General features: G+C 41.9%; 1 protein-coding gene across 1 annotated transcript in view; it reads right to left on the bottom strand.

The window, feature by feature from the left end:
• ST6GAL2 (ST6 beta-galactoside alpha-2,6-sialyltransferase 2) overlaps positions 1–18,169 on the bottom strand; it is a 224,891-nt gene that overhangs the window by 57,554 nt on the left and 149,168 nt on the right. The window contains exons 4-5 of the mRNA XM_086934666.1: positions 6,386–6,487; positions 1,249–1,423 (exon numbers count right to left, since the gene is read on the bottom strand). Coding sequence (XP_086790792.1) covers positions 1,249–1,423; positions 6,386–6,487 — 277 coding nt within the window. The remainder of the gene's footprint in view (positions 1–1,248; positions 1,424–6,385; positions 6,488–18,169) is intronic.

Raw genomic sequence — 18,169 nt, forward strand, 5'->3', positions numbered from 1 at the left:
CACACACATACTCACACGTGCAAATAAACTATTGAACATCCATTTATTTGAATATAGAGTTATACACACACTTCCACCTTACTTGTATTGAAAATTACACATATTTATTCTCTTAAACAATCACTTATAGAAACACATACTTATTTAAACAGGAACTCTTACAATCTCTTACTCTCACATATACTCACTTATATACATCAATATTCACATATACTAGATTAAAACATATGTAGTTACTGATAAAGACACTAGTGAGACAGTCATTCACTCACTAACAAACACATATACACACTCATCCATCCATACAGTCCTGCACATATGCTGTCTTCAAAACACATACAAACAGCGAGTCAGTCACTCATGCATCTATGTGCTAAGTAATACCCCCACCAAACCATATAGACACTCATACTGATACTAAGAGAAACATCTAATAACCCATATACATACGCATGTAGCTACTTACCAACACATGTAGCCACTTATACACAAAGTGAAACACTAATAAATGAATTTAAATATTTAAACATAACTCACTAATATTTATTTTTCAGAAAGACACACATTCACTGGATGGTGTCATAAGTGATGTCACTGACCATGTCATGAGTGATGTAATATGTGATGTCATCAGCAGTGCATTGCACGCGCAAGTTATAGTGAGTCCGACTAACTATAACGTGGGAATTTCAATGGTTTTATATCAGTAAAATTTCCAGCTAACTATAACTGGTGTGAAACCTATGGTTTTTTCAGTGAATTTAATAGGTTTTTTAAAAGCTAATTCCTAACTATAACTGGTGTGAAACCTATGGTTTTTTCAGTGAATATATATATATATATATATATATATACATACATACATACATACATACATATATATATATATATATATATATATATATATATATATATATATATATATATATATATGTGTGTGTGTGTGTGTGTGTTTTTGCCTCGTCTTCATTGCTTGATTTTGCACGCGAAGAAGTGTCACTCACAGTCGTTGAAATGTCACTCATAATTACACTAAAATTATGAAAATGTCACACATAGCAATCTGAAACCTTGGCAGCCATGATGCAGTAATGCATCTTGTGATGATTTGAAAAATAATGTACAATAAAACCACTTCCTTTTGCAAAAAGAAATTCGAGCACAACATAAAGTTTACCGCAATATTCGTACCCTAATTTTGTCATGTTACTTTCACGCCGTAATGCACTTTCACCAAGAACAACTTACCTATAAACCCCGACGAAGGTGGGTTCGGCTGTATCATCTCTTTAGTATTCTCCTGAATCATGTCCCACAACTCCCAAATAAATTTGGGATGCAGAATATAAAATGGCTGGTTTGGGTTTTTCCTACGGTGTTGCACATACGGAGTAAATAGATTGTAGTCTGGTTTCTTGTACCACTAAAATGACATCAAAGACATGTTGTTATGTAAGTTTCAGAGCTCTAATGGGTGAGGTAATTAAAAAAAACTGTATTTTACTTACATTTGTTTCAAACATTGTGTTGCAATTTTTGTTAAATTGAAGCAATAATCATGAAATCATGTCACCTCGGAAATAATTGTTAATAGTGGAGTTCATTTTTGTAGGTACACAATTATGACCTAAAGACTGATGCTCAAAGTATAGGAAACTCCTACAAATTGAACAGCCTACTACTTATTTACCATGATCTTCAAATGCATTCACTATGTTAGATTTTTGTTGAACATGTATAAAATACTATAAAAAGACTATAAAAAAGACAAAATCGTATAATGACATTGTAGTTATGATTTGGCACTATTTATAATAACAAAACAATCCTCATATGAACTGTCTTTATTGCTGCTAGAATGAAAAACAAAGAGCTGCTGTGCAGACTTTCCCAATTTCATCTGATGAAACCAGACAAAAAAGTCTCAGGGGCATATTACCAAGCAATAGCGATAATTATCGCTATTGCTTGGTTAGAGACAAAAAAATACCGCTGAGCTGCGGCGATTTTTACCGCAAATAAACCTTGGTATTACCAAGGTTTATCGCAAATGCGATAAAAATCGCCGCAATACATGAATATCGCTGAAAAGTCAGCGATATTCATGCATTAGCGAGCTAATGCTCTTAGCCATGTTATCCACCTCCCATTGGATAACATGGCTAAGAACTGCTCAGGGCAGGTGTTAGCTTTTGGAGATATTCGCGCTTAGCGCGAATATCTCCAAACGTTGGTAATAGGAGATAGCGATGTTAGCGACTGTTTTCAGTCGCTAACATCTTGGCACGCCCACTATGCATGTCATTAGCGATAAATATCACTGACATGCAAAGTGGGGCCTAAGATGGTCGCTATCTCCTACTAGCTGTGGCTAACTGGTGTTAGCGACAGATAGGTAATAGGGAGATAATTTTATCTCCGCTTTCTTGGCTTTTAAAGCCAAAAAAGTGGAGATAAACCCCCTTGATAATATGCCCCTCAATTCCCTACCATTGTTCTCCTCCTGCTTCTCTAGATGTGCAATTCTTAGTCTGACAGTGAACTCCAGCTCCACAAATTAAAAGTAAATGGAGGGTAAGAGGCAGATGAGAAGGACTGAGATGGAACACGAGGTGAGAGTAGAGATAGAGGACGTAGACAGATGAACGCCAGAGAAGTTACCACCTATGCAGAAACTAATAAAGTATATCATTCAAGAAGTTGACTTCTTGGCAGGAAGTAGCTTGTGGATTCATCACAAATGTCTTGCATTCTCTTATTTTTCCATTGGTAAAGTAGTGCTTCCATTGCAATCCATGTAGTTTAAAGCATCCTTTCAATGTAGAGGAAGAGCACTGACAAAAAATGATGAATGATAATGTGTATACTACACAACCAAACAAGCGTCTCTAGGACCTGTGGTTGTAATCATCTACAAGCATTCTGAGGAGGTTTAGAGTCTGGAGTTCAAGAAAGAGACTGTTTTTTAAGTTTGCGGCAAGGAATCTATATTTAAAGATGATTTGACCTCTTTGATAGAAGATATATTGGTGAAGGTCTAGGCAGACCTTTATTTAAGGATGCGAACTCCATTGCAGTTTGATGACTCAAGCTAGATTGTGGGAATATTTGTGTAGTAAACACATACTACTTTCCACCTCCTGTCTATATCCCATTCAGCTATAACTATCATGTCCATCACATTGGCCTCTACTTTACCTTTAGTGATTATCATCTCGCTGTTGCTGGGGAAAAGAGGATCCTAGAAAGTGACCAACAGGTTCATACCCATAAGAAAATCAATTGCAAAATGATCACCGTCCATGCGCATGCAGGCTTTTGGGCATCTTGTAATGATTTTTCTGATGTTTCTTGAAAAACTGTGACATGTGGTACGGGAGTGGGCATACATTGCTGTGATCTTGTTATGGATTTTTTGAAAATCCCTTACAAGATGACTTCTGTCGATGTGTGCGCATGTTCTGCAATCTTCTGGAGGGCAAATGAAAACCTTGAGAAAGCCAGTAAACTGAGACCTACTGGCTTTGTCAATGCTTGTTACATATATTGGGGTGCCAACTTGTTTCCTTGTGTATTTCTTTTATTGGTTATGTATATTCTTGCAATCAGAGCATACAGTGTTTTAAAAAGACATGTATCAGGTAACAGCATTTCTTTAATCTGAAAGTGAATGCACGGACACATCTGAGCTGTGGTGAAATTCTTTTGATCGGAGAGAGCTGTCAACTCTCTGGGGCAGTGAACATCCCCAATTCTATATTTCCGTTTCAAGAACTGAGTGCACATTAACTGATTGATCTTTTAGGGCACCATATTAGTTTGATTTTCTTAATCTCTTTGCACTTATCAGAAATAGAATCTTGTCCCAAAATAAATTTAAACTGGCCATTTACAATTAATATGCCAGTTAGTGTATAAACATGTGCAAATAATGGGCTTCATTTAAAAGCAATTTTATAGCTACAGTGGTCAAGTCAGAGCCTTTGCGACTGTAATTTGCCACTCTTAAATGTAAAAAGGTTTAACAGCACTAGCAGATTACAACACCAAAAACAAATTGGTTGCAAATCCAACAAAATCTAAAAACTGATCTTTGGCCGCTATCCAAAAAAGAAGCTAACAAAATGTAGACTGGGACAACTCACACTATCTAGCACACAATCACATAACTACCTCGGAGTTTGGCTCAGCGAAACTGGCCGGCCACAGGTTCATCGACTCAAGCTCCTGCAGAAAGCCAAAATGGTAACTTACACCATCTGCAAACTCAATGCCACTTTGTAAAGCCCAGCCACCATAGCCATCCAACGAGTTCTAAAAGCAAAATTATTACCCTCGCTCAATTACACCACATTGGCATTCCCAGGCAAATTGGGACAAGACCTCGAAAAGATCAACTGTGCAGCCTACAAAAAGCTATTTTGCCTTCCGTCATGCACAAGGAACACTTTAATTCACCTAGAATTCAATCTCACTCGGCAATCCTTGGAAGAACTAGCAAGCCTGGCAAAATATTATTATCTAACGACCATAGCACCAGAGAACTCGATGAAGCATGTAATAAATAAAATATTTACAAAGTCAGGCAACCCGTGGTCAACCGGCCTAACTTCAGCCAAAGAGCGCTTGAATCTAGCAACAGAGAACTGGGACCCCAACACAATAAAATTTACAACCATCCAAATCAGTAATGAAAAAGCAAGTGAGATCTTGCTCACAAAACTGGACATTGAAGCTTTGACGGTCAGAGGCTTTCACGAGTCCCAAAGCTCTCCTCATATTTTAAATGGCCACAAATCCCATCTTGTACAGTCATTGGGCAGGCAGGCCCTACAAAGGATTCTGGCTGCAAGATTGCATGTGCTCCCTTTAAAACAGCTGTACACTCCTGTCAAAGTTGGCCCAACAATCACGGAGTGTCGTCTCTGCCACTACAATCGTGAAACACTGTCTCACATCCTATTATGCTGCCCTGCCCTCCTGTCAGTCCGTAGACTCCATCTAAGGCCCATTCTTCTCCAACTGGGCACACGTACGGTAAAAGAGGCAGTTCTTCAATTATACTTGTTGGCCACGGTGAAGCACATGGCCAACTTTGCCAAATTCATCTACCATGCACGACTAGCCCTAATGGATAGGCCAACCATGGTATAAAATTGACTTTTAACTGGTGAAAGGTCCTATGTAGCACATGCCTCCCACACATACACTGTTTTATTGAAAGATTAAATATCTTTTTATACTGCTTGCTTTTTTTAATATTGATTGCTCTCTTTTGTATTGATTTTAATTAATCACTCAAATAAAGTATTGACATTGTCACTCTTAAATGTAGAAAACCCAAATTGTGATTTGGTAACATTATACCAAATCACAATTTGGGTTTGCCAGTAAATACCAAATTAGCATTTGGAAGAGGCGAGTAAAGTGTGTCCCTTCCAAATATTGATACCTTAAGTTATGTATTAATGATTTGCAACTGAACTGCAGATGCAAAATATTATTTTTTTACCACAAAGTCAAAGGAGGTGCCAACCATTCTCAAATGGGATCCGGTCCCCATGAACCCCTTCCACTTTGGGACTGGAGACAAAAATCATTTTTAAGACAGGCAGTGGTCCCTGGGATCACTGCCTACTTCTTACAAATGATTGTAAAATGTTTCTTTGTAAATGCTTCTGGCTTTCCTTTTAGGAAATCAGACTGCACTTGAAAACAGTAAATGGTTTATTTAAAATTAATCACAGACATGATAGTCCCCCAGCAGGTAACTCTAGGCTCTAAAACCAGGTCACACTGTGCAACATATCTCATGCATAATAATGAGATGGGTCGAATTGCGAACCACAACAAATGCGGTATTTTGCGAACCATCCTATTAATACATATATTGGTTCGCAAAAAATAATGTATTCGGTAGAAGTCGGTGTGCATGTTGCAACCACTTCAAATGAATGCATTGTAGTACATTCCAAATAAGAAATCACAAATTGCAAATAGTTATTATCTGCTTTGCCATTATTTACTCTCTCACCACAGCAGCAGAGACGGCCTCGCAAACTGTTATGGTCATTTAATGAAACTGTAACTTTTATAAATAACAGAAAATATTAACAAAATTGTTGCCTACTTTGAGAAATGCTAAAACAAGGCCCTAGTTTTAAATTATGCGCATTTCTGCAAGACCAGATGATAATTTCAAAGGCAGGTGATGCTTTATTTAAATGACGTTTGTGAATCGCCTTGCTCGGCCAGATTCACAAATCCATTTGTGCGTGAAGTTCAATTTCCAGGGACAAAGGGCTTGAGGAATGCGTCTGAGGCTATTGTTTGTCCAGATGTGACATGTCGATGACGTGCAGCATGATAATCGCCAAAGCCTTACCATGTACAGATTTGCAGAGTAGGGAGACGGATCCCAGGCCACTAAAGTGATGTCCTTGTACAAAGGGCTGTCGATAAAGTGATGGTGTGGATTGGTGAGTATCTGTAAATCAAACAACAAAAAAATTACATACTTTCAGCAGTAAATTGATACACTCTTAAAATAAAATCTTAAAATGTGCATAATATGGCTTAAATTCATACATCTGATACAGTTTGAGTACAAATCGGTAAACAAAACAATGTGAGTCAGTGCGTAACGAACAAAACTTCCCCAAAGGTGTCATTTTATTACAATACAGCTGTCCTTTGATGGTACTTGGGTCACAATTCATCCACGATTCTAATGTATGATTTGAATGTTTCTTGCAACAAACAATGTAAGTAAGGTCCATTTCGTGCTCTCATACGCTTGTACTTTTTGGAGTTTTAATTACATTCAATTTCATGAGGATTAGAGCTGGAGGAGCAGGTTGGCCAGCTTCCTATGGCTCATGCAGGAGCAGGCTGTAAAATTACCTTCTGCATACTATTTTTTTTTTTATTTCTGGTATTTATAAAGCGCGACACTCATCCCAGGGGATATCACGGCGCTGTAAACAGAAGAGACTGCTGAGGACTGTGCTGAGAGTTAGTTTTTAGGGAAGAGGTAAGTTTTTAGTTTTTTTCGGAATTGAAGATAGTTTGTGGTGTGTCTGAGTTCTACAGGTACCTCATTCCACCTTTTGGCGGCCAGGTATGAGAAGGCGCGTCCGCCGGTTCTTGCTTTGTAAATGCGCTTGGGTTTAGCCAGAGCCAGTTTGTTCGATCTTAAATTCATGTTGGGGGTGTAGAATTCAATTATCCCTTGGAGGATGGTAGGGCCAGTTTTATTGAGAGCTCTGTGCGCGTGGCAGAGTATTTTGAAGGTAGCCCTCTGGCGCATTGGTAGCCAGTGGAGTTTCCTGAGGCATGCGGATGCTGAGTCTCGCTTGCCTTTATTGCAAACCAGTTTAGCCGCCTGGTTTTGCAGGACCTGTAGTCGGGAGAACAGTTGTTCGTTCATCCCTTCGAACAGGGCATTACCATAATCCAGGCGGCTGACCAGTAGGGCCTGAGTGACTGTACGTCGGCAGTCCAGAGGTAGCCAGGGAAAGATTTTTGCCAGGAGTTTAAGTATTGCGAAGCCTTTGCCCCAAAGTGATCGTATGTGGTCCTTCATGGATAGGGCGTCGTCCATGATGATTCCCAGATTCCTGGCATGCTGTTTTGGGGTGGGGGCTGACCCCAATGATGGTGGCCACCATGTGGCGTTCCATGTGAGTTTGGCTCCTCCGAACAATAGTATCTCCGATTTGCCGGCGTTTAATTTTAAGCAGTGGTTGCTCATCCAGTCCGCTACTAGGGGTGGGCGAAGCATTCCGCTCCGCTGGTGAACTTTGTGGAGTCTTGCCACTCCACACGGAGCACAGAGTTCTGCAAAACTCTGCAAAGTGATGCGGAGTGGAGTTTTTCCTCTTGCGCAACTCGCCAACATTTAGTTGGCGAGCACTCCCAAAACAAATCACGCGCTAGACCTCCTCCTGGCGATATTTTTCAGCGCGGAAAGTCACAACAGGTCGAAATCTGCTGCTTGTGTTTTGGAAGTTGCAGCTCGAGTAGCATGTCTACTCAAGGAGTAGAAAGCAGCAGCACCCTCCGGCGCGACGTGGCGTGCCGTCCGGGCTGATTTTACAGCACGGGACAAATTCCTGGCACTTAAAATTAGTATGAGCAGCATGACTTAATAGACTAGTTCACTGAAGGAACCCCTCAGAGCAATGCAGATTTGCGGCATTTCATGGAGTTCCACATCGTAGAACTCCGCAAACTCCGTCTGGGCCTCTTCTACTTCCCACACAATACTACTGTAAAGCGCTCTGATACCCTCACGGGTCTGGTTCCCGCTCTATAAAACACTAAGTAAATAAATATTGCAAGCTAACAACCCAAACACTGAAAATATGTATGGCTCTATGGTCTGCCTTGTACTGTAAGTCTTTGTTCCACACCAGTTGCACAACCATAATGGCTGACGATTGAAGAGGCTGGGCCTTTTGCAGGGCATACTCTTGTTGCGACCAAGCACACTTGAACAAATTGTATGTAGAACAAATAAACGCCGCATGACATTGCAAGTAAATGATCTTAACCAGTTCTAAAAGTATCTGTCAGCAGATGGTACAAATTAGAGAACATACATCAGCCACAGCTGAAAGTATTTGACTCCTCTCTGCTTTTATTCTAAAGACAAACCTTAAGTAGGATTCTGAAGCATTCAGGGGTATCAATATGCCAGTGACACCCAACTGCCAACCCCAGCACCTAGAAACAACAAATGTATCCGAAGACCGCAGCAATAGAACCTATAGCCACCTTAACTGCCTGTCCTGAATGATGGACAATTTTCAGCTCCTAATCCTCAGACAACAAAACTCCTAATAACTACACCCCGAAACGTGAATTTTACTTTACGTAGTGGAATCTGGAGCTCATGGAATGGCCTTGGGCCAAGTTCGTGATATATGCAACTGAAAAAATAAATAAATAGAAAACAAGTATCAATAGTATCTCCGAAAGCGGAAGAACCTCGAACAGAGGGATAGAACCGTTCAGTTTGGAACTAGGGCAGACTTGACCCACTCAGAAAACAACTGTACCATGCAAGGAAAGAGTTGCCCTGCACTGGTAAAGGGGCTCTCATTGAGGGAGAAAACTGCCTCTGGTAGAGAAGAACTGACTTTGGTAGGAAAAAAACTGCCCAAAAACTCTCTGCCGAGGTACTGATCCAGCGCGCACAGATTTAAAACTGCCTCGCAGACGGAAACTACTGCTGTGGAGAAATGTGTCTCGCAGATGGAAGGAATAGCCCGGACTATGGAAGAACTGCCCAGCTCGGAAAAGAAATGCACATGGAAGGAAGAGACAAATATCCAGATGAAAAGAAACAGATTCACACACGTAGAATGGTGCATTGTACCGGAAGGGGGCTTCTTGTAGATGGTAAGAACCTCCCCGTTCTGTGGAAGAACAGGCCAGCGCGCGGCTAGAACAGCTCGAGACAAGGATAGAGCTGAACCACCCAGAATAAATGCCCGTATACGGGAAGCGACAGCCCACAGAGGGAAAATGACATACCACAGGTGGCTAAAAAACAGATCTCGGGCAGGCTCACTAGCACACCCAAAGAACTGGGTCGATCTGAAGATTGGACAAAAAAGTTAACCACTTGGCATCCGAATGCAGAAACGTAACTAAGGATGACCGACTGGCATAAAGGCAAATTCAGGACGGTGAGTGTAAAAATTCAGGACAAAGGGTCAAAATTCAGGACAAAATTTCAGAACAAAAGGTCAAAATTCAAGACCAAAATTTGGGATAAAAGATATGTTTAACAGACGCATCAGAGGAGGTTAAGCACAACTTTGCCACTGGATTCAAGCTAGCCTGGCTGATGAAGCATGATGCCCTGTATCCGATCCAAGGATGCTTGTTGCAGGTCCAGGGAGGACCTGGCTTAGCAGTACGGGCTGGACTGTTCTCACGAGGAGCAGGGTCAAGACTAATTTGCATATGGCTGGGCCCAAACTGGGGTGGCGTAGTAAATGAAAGAACAATGGATTTAACCTAGACTTCTTGACTTGGGGTTAATGTTAGATTTATTCAGCATTCCGTTAATTGTTTGGTGTCGCAGAACAATTTTTAGTTGCAGCATGATCCAGAACACGACATTGCAGGATGGAGGATGTCAAGACTTCATCGGAGAGGTACTACAAATTGAGAAGTATTAGAGGAAAATCAGAATTTCAGCAAGCAATGCCATCAATATTTCCCGGCAGCAAGTGCCTCATAGTTTTTCCTGGAGCTAATAAGTCATCTAACCTCAGGGAGGTTCTAGGATGTCATTGCCAGGGGCAGGAGCTCTGCATGTGGATGATCAGTTGTCCCAGAGATACAGAAGCAATCTGCTTTCAATTAGAGGAGGCATTATTTCTTATGGGGGAACATCCTTTACAACGCAACTTTTACCACGCAGTGCCTTTACGACGCAACTTTTACAACGCAAACCATTACAACGCATTGCGCTGGGGGGCGCTCTAGGATAGGGAATAGGTTTAATGTACTATCCAACACCTTCCCTACTATCCACGGGGACTGGAGTTGGAATAGTAAATTAAACTATTCACTATCCAGCGCCCCAAAGCACTATGCGTTGTAAAGGCATGCGTTGTAAAAACTGTGTTGTAAAGGCATGCGTGGTAAAAGCATGCGTTGTAACGTCATACATCCCTTCTTATGACAAGGGTTTAATGCAGGATCATTTCATTAAAAATCTTCCTAATGTACTGGAGCTACTTTCAAAGATAGCACCTTGGGAAACGTGAAGCAACAATGAATGCTGAAAGGTGGTGCGGGCCGATTGAAGGGATGAGGCTTTCACGAGGGTAACAAATAAAGATGTGACTCCTTCAGGACCTACACTCTGTGAATCTGTGCTTTTGTGCCATAAGCCAGTTGCATAGGTAACTCACTAACATAGAGGCATTCAACAGAAAAAAAGAGAAATATTTGCACACTTATAGGCACTCACTTACCAGTCATGCAAAAATTAGCAGGGCTGGTTCCATTCTAGCATGTTTTGATTGGTAAAAAAACAGACCAGGAGGAGTGGGTTGTAAAGTATGCATGAAAGGCAGAGTGAATTCACATGAGACGGGGTTGCACCATTTCTAATGCTGTCCACAACGAGGCAGGGTTTCACAGTGACAGGAGCACCTAAACAAAAGCAGGGTGCCATACCCTAGGCTCTGGCAGGAGGAGGCCCAGCAAATGCTGTATCTGTGCAGAGGTCCATTATAATTCTGTATGTGATAATTAGGCTGACATGCAAAAGGATAATGGGGCGATAACAATCTGTGCCATGTCAGGGAAGGGCTGCTGCAGGCCCTTAAGATCACAGCAGGAGCGCGAGCTGGCCTCTGGAGTGAGAGTTACAGAACTCTCAGGCTGCTTGCCCTGACAGCTCACTCTAATGACTGAAATTACAGACAAAAGGAGTCTGTGAAAGAATTCCTCAAGGACAATGGACAAGAGTCCTAAACAATGGACGGTCCATGAAATTTATGGACGGTTGATCACCATAGTAACTATGGATAGTTCTGCTTCTGCTCGATAGCCCAAAGGCAATGCTATCTGTGCAGAGTCCTCTCACCTGCCCCAAATGTTATTCGCTTTATCTTTTGTTGGGAAGTGCGCTCTCCCTGCTCTGCGAAATGCAGTGGGCTTGGGGTCAAACAGTGGTGTTGCACAGATGGTGCTTGATGGAATGGTAACGGTCGTCAAAATTTCCAACTTAAAGCCCTGACAAAGGGCATTTACCCAAAGTATGCCCCTCGCCTAGCCATAGTTGTTGTTTATTTATCTTATGAAGCTAACAAACACTGACAAAGCCAATAGTCCTGGCTTGTTGTAGGTTTAATGTTACTTGCCCTATTATATATCTGGATGCAATGACAGAAAAAGCTACATTCCAGGCGGGGGCACACCATGCTAAGCACAGGTTTTTAGCTTAGGTGTTTTAAGCCACGCCCTTAATTGCATAGGCCTCGCCCCTTCAAGATCCCCTCCAGTTTTTGCAGCCCACTTAAAGCCCTTGGTGTTGTGTTAGGTACTGGTAGAAACTGACTGAGCAGAGATGGAACAGGGAGATCAGGAAATGGTAGAGTACATGGGTTAGAGATGCCTGGCCCATCCATTTTGATCACTTTGCTTTCCTTGTTGCTTTTTATAGCTTTGTTCTAAACAATAGTCTGTGCCTGACCCCAGTCTGCTCGGTTACCAGGCCTTGCCGGCTGGTGGCCACTCTATTGAACAAACATTGGCAAAACCAACATGTCTTGGCTTAAGGACCTATTGACTTAGTTAATGTTGCGCCTATAAAATGATGCGATATGAGAGGGATCAGTAGATGAAAAATAAGTTTTCTTAGCAAAGTTTTAGATGGAAAGCAGGTTGGGAGAGGGGTAGCAAACTGGAGGGCAGGGAGAAACACGGGGATGATTCAGAGGGGAATAGTGGCAGGTTAGCAGAGGAGCAGTTCTGTCACTAGTAGGGGCACAGAAGCACACAGGCAAAACAGTAATGTGGAGCACGAAGGGGCATGCACAGAAGTACAGGTTGCTTGAGAACAACACAGATCGCGGGACGACAGAAGTATTAAAGACAGCTGGAAAACACACCACTCTCATGGAGCGCTTTACGAAAAAGAAAAGAAGAGTTCCCGAAAAATGAGCACTCAGAGAGGAACAGAATGGGTCAACCAGAGAAGTGGTAAACAGGTTGTGCTCTATGGGGGGAACAAATACATGCTGGATGGGATAAAACAAATACAATTAGTGAATAGAAAGCAATCAAATTGGAGTGACAAACCACAAAGCCAATGGTAAGCAATGGGATGAATGCATTTCAAAGTAAATGTTTCACATGTACCCAATATGTCTTTGACAACGCTAGGCTTCGACCTAAAAACCTTTCAGTGGAGGAGTTGGACATCGAAAGTTTTAGCTGAAAAACCCAGACATCCACTGGGTGGCAGTGTACGCTCAAATATTTCCTTTACATGACTCACACTGCATAAAAGTTATCCAAAGCAAGTTAAGTAAGAAAAGGGGATTCGAAAATTAATCGGAACAACAGCTGACAATAAACTGTCTTTGAAACTTAATCGCCATGAACATTCAATCAGTACCACAGAAAGAAAATATCTTAATTAATTCGAGTTAATGTTTAATACTTAGTGATCTTTGCCATTTGCAACCAAGGTCCTTGGATTCTGATGAATAAACGCTATATTAAATCGTTCAATCTTTCATGTATTACACCCTAAAGTTTTTTATACTTCTAATCCCTATGGCGAGAGGCATTTTCAGGCGTGGTCAAAGCGGGCAATTGCCCACGGTCCCCATCTTTCAAAGGGCGCACTGGGAAAGTGAACTTTCTCTCTAGCTCTCTTCTGTGTATTTTTGATCTTTAAACTTGAATGTACACTTAAACATGGTTAGGCAAAATAAGGCTTGAATTAGCAAAAAATGGGCAGCAGTACTCAACATTTTTCCAAACAGGAACCCGTCAAATATTTCTTGCGCTAGCCCCCAAGTTCTGTAAGATGACACTGCCTGCAAGTCAACACATTTCAGTACCTTCCGTGAATGGGCTCTTTTACAAGACTCCTGTGTATTTCCAAATCTATGTGGAACAATCAGTATCATTTTTAGCGACATAAGTATAGCAGACATTTCGTGTAATGAAAGAATGTGGAATGTGCACAGGCGTCTATATTTGTGAGTACTGCGGGACAGATTTATCAGAGGCTTTGCGTCGCCCTTGTGTCACGCAAGGTGGCGCACGGTGATGCAAACCCTAGAATGAGATTTACCAATCATTGCGAGGCTTGGGGGGCACATGGCAGCGCAAGCCTCTGCCTTATGTTACTCTGTCCTAGAGATGCATTCCAAGGGTGGAGCGTGGGTGTTCCCACGCATCCACCCATGGATTTTGGCGCATTTCCAGTTTTACCATGAGTGGTAGAACTGGTAATGCGTCAAAATGCTATGCCTTCCCAGGTGAGTCATAACAAGGAGAAATATGTTTATCCACGTTTTCTTCTCTATTTTGTGTGCTGTATTCTGCAGCACCAATCAGCGAAGAGGAAAAGGCATCTGATGATTGATTTTGTTCAGGAAGGCATTCCTTCCTGCACAGAAACAACCCTGCCTCCAACACAGGCCCCCTTGCACCATTGTGCAAGGTGCCTGCAGTGGCTCTAGGCAGCAGATAGGGTGCCAGTGCAAGTAGAGGGCAGGAATACGCCATATAATGTTAAATATGGTGCATTCCTGCCCTCTCCCTGTCACAGAGCTTAGAAAGGTATCTTGCTGCACTGCGTTGCTTGGCATTTTCATAACTCTGCCCGAGTGTTCGAAAGGATGGATCATTCATATTTCTAACCATTTTCATTTAACTTGTAGGGATTCGGTGGGAAACCAAGTCTGCTAGTGGAAAGGGGTGATTTATGAACAATCAAACATGATAAAAATTGTTTGCATAACATTTAGGGATGCATAGTCTACATCAAAGACTGCCCACTTTAGAATTAGGTTGAAAGTGTGATAAACCTACAGCTGTCCCTGAAAAATACGAAACGTGTGATTCTGGGCAAATCACTTCGTGTCACTTTGGCTCAAACTAATATATAAAAGTGAAGTGTAAAACAAATGTAGAACACGCTTACTTACAGTTTTCCATTCTTTTCTCCCTTGCATGCCTTTCTCAGTTATCTGGTCTCAACCAGACTTCTAAAGTATATAATGTTCTCTCTAAGGTATTCTGCAGCTCTTTGGAGTGTATTTAACAACAAGGGGTGGTGATGGACAGAGTTTCTGATTAAGCAGAATACTCTCACCCAGTCAAGAGATCAGGGCTATATCCAACACCGTTTTTTAGCTCAATGCACCATCCCAGTTCAGAACCTGGCTATATGCAAATTAGTCTGTTCCTGTCCCAGTGCATGATGGGAACAGGGCAAACCAAACTACCAAGCCAATTCTTACACTGGGAAGGAAACAAGCTTCCGGAGACCGGTTTCTGGCATTTCAGCCGTCGTCGGCCCGGCTTGCTTGAATCCTGATGGTGCAATGAGCAAGGGACTCACATCTGAGTGTACCCTTCCACGCTTAGGGTGGACAAAATATTTAACAACAAGGGGTGGTGATGGACAGAGTTTCTGAATTAAGCAGAATACTCTCACCCAGTCAAGAGATCAGGGCTAGATCCAACACCGTTTTTTAGCTCACTGCACCATCCCAGTTCAGAACCTGGCTATATGCAAATTAGTCTGTTCCTGTTCCAGTGCATGATGGGAACAGGGCAAACCAAACTACCAAGCCAATTCTTACACTGGGAAGGAAACAAGCTTCCGGGGACCGGATTCTGGCATTTCAGCCGTCGTCGGCCCGGCTTGCTTAAATCCTGATGGTGCAATGAGCAAGGGACTCACATCTGAGTATACCCTTCCACGCTTAGGGTGCACAAAATATTTAACAACAAGGGGTGGTGATGGACAGAGTTTCTGAATTAAGCAAAATACTCTCAGCCAGTCAAGAGATCAGGGCTAGATCCAACACCGTTTTTTAGCTCACTGCACCATCCCAGTTCAGAACCTGGCTATATGCAAATTAGTCTGTTCCTGTCCCAGTGCATGATGGGAACAGGGCAAACCAAACTACCAAGCCAATTCTTACACTGGGAAGGAAACAAGCTTCCGGGGACCGGTTTCTGGCATTTCAGCCGTCGTCGGCCCGGCTTTGGAGTGAGCACACATTTTCAAAAATCTACAAATAACAAGACCAACAGCATGTATGCGTTGCTTGGAAGGGGAATGCGTTCTCTTGGCTGGTGCTGCTGGCAGACATGCCTTACAGATGAGACATTTCCAACTCGTTGCAAATTGTGCAATATTAGCCAAAAATGCTGATGGCATGTAAGCTAAGCTAAGCGATGGACCGAAAACCCAAAAGATAATTTTTCTTTGGAGCCCATTTTATTATATTTTTGCTCTTTGTTTCCTGTTCTAGTTAGTGCTTCTTGTTGCCAGGGGCTAAATTGGTGCAGGCATACTTCCTTTTTTTGTGGTTAGTGCTACTTGTTCCACATTGCGAGATAGGTTGTTTGTCCGACTGTCAAATAACAAAATATTGACTAATTGGGACCAAAATATCGTTTACAAAAGTATCGCTCTATTGATGTGGATTTTCGCTCATCAACCCCAATGGTGTAATATATCTTTGTACCAGATATTTATGCCAGATTCTTTTTATCCGATGATATTTGGGCCACTGTATCCTGGGGACATAGATCGAAAGCTGACATGATAAACATCACAGGATCCACGTGAGGAACTATTAGAACAGGGTTTGCAAATGCTTACAAGATCGGTATTTATAATCACACTTGCCCCGGGAAGGACTTGGGGGAGGGAACTAGAGGCATGGGGTACTAGGAGCAGGTAGCCTCCAACATCATATGTTCATCACAAAATGAGCCACTCCTAGTTATGTGATCAAGGTTCTCACAAAAAGTGCAGGACTGGTCTCACACACCACCTGGTGTCATGCTTCATCCTCAGCTAGCCCTTGCCCTCTAAAAACTAGGTTTGATGGAGGGCGGGCAAACACCTGACGACAGGGATGCACTTCTAAAATAAGTGGGGGCCCATAAAGAGTCAGTGAGGTTAAAAACCATTACAGTTACAAAATTCATATTAATGCGACAAGTAGCTGTTTGATCTTAAAAAATGTGTGAACGGAATGCTGGGAAAGTTATTGTCCCCTTACCGTAATAGGTGTGGTTGACATGTTTCTGCCTTATGGCCCAGTTGGGTCTGTGGCATTCATCAGGACTTTAAGAAATGGTGTCTCAGTTCCCCCCAGCCTTGCGGTGGGAGGTTACCACTTTGTGGGGTGACCTGTGGCACACTCCACTATTCAGAAGTTCATAATAAAGCCCAGGGACAAAGAGATAATGCCCCATGGAAGGATGAGAGAGGGAGACGCCTGTAGTCAGAATTGCCACAAGGTGCGTCTCCTGTATTTGCACCTAGGTATGTGCTCCTTGCCTCACTTTTTGTGAGATGCCTGCACTCACAAAGTAGCTTTTGGGCACCTTGAGCACATAACTAAGAGCGGCTCATTTTGTGATGAACATACAAGATAAGTATGACACGACATTATGACACAAAATAATATCAAAAGTAACTATATGACAAATATGTGGGATTTCAGAAAGCGTGGATCAAAACATTTCCTGTGTTCAGGGTGTTTTTTGTCAACCACCCGAGAAACAAACCATAGTAATTGATTTAATGGTGCGCAGTCCTTATATCAATGGCTTTCTCTACTGGACATTCTTTAGTCCAATGAAGTTGCAATTAAAAAAAATGGAATATCAGATTGTAATTACAGCAAACTCCGTCCTGTGTGTGTTAGGCTCAGTGGTCCCTGGTAGTGGTCTATGGGATTTGCAAAATCCAACACTGACATCGCCAATGTGATTGTTCGATTTCTTGTGCTAAGAAGTTTAAGTGCCTGATTCTAAGGTGCTCATAAAATTCCGACCCACGCGTTAACCACTGTATACACATGGGTCGGAATTTACAGTTTGGAGGTATTTAAAGCATCCAATATTTATCAAATGAGTTAAATATGTGTCTCTGGGAAACTACGACTAGTCTTTCATGCAAAGTACTAAACATGCTTATAAATGGATACTCAATTGGCAATGCTCATGCTTGGAATTACCTGAACATCACAGAATAGCAAAGAAAAAGAAAAGCATAACCTTGAGGATTTTTTTGAAATTGGAGGGTTTGTCCGTGTGGTTGCGTTGCTCATTAAGTAGCAATTAAATGTTTGCCAGCAATGCTATTTTCCTCTTGAATTCCCAATTTGTCACACAGCTAAGACATGATAAAGACCTTTCTTGTCAGAGTTTAATTGTGCCTGACAGCCATTGCTCTCTTGGTCAACTCTAAAAATGAACTTCAAGCTATTCGCAACTCACGCCTGTAAAGGCAAATTAAATTCGGCAGATGAGCAAATTGTGTTTTTGTTGAAAGCTGACCTTCCTAAAGGGCAGGAAATAATTGTAAATTTTCGATCAGAATTGGATTTATTTTAAGAATTAGAATGGCGATGATCCAAAGGGCCTCTGT

This window comes from Lissotriton vulgaris, chromosome 8 (genome assembly GCF_964263255.1).
Source record: "Lissotriton vulgaris chromosome 8, aLisVul1.2, whole genome shotgun sequence".
NCBI classification, from domain to species: domain Eukaryota; kingdom Metazoa; phylum Chordata; class Amphibia; order Caudata; family Salamandridae; genus Lissotriton; species Lissotriton vulgaris.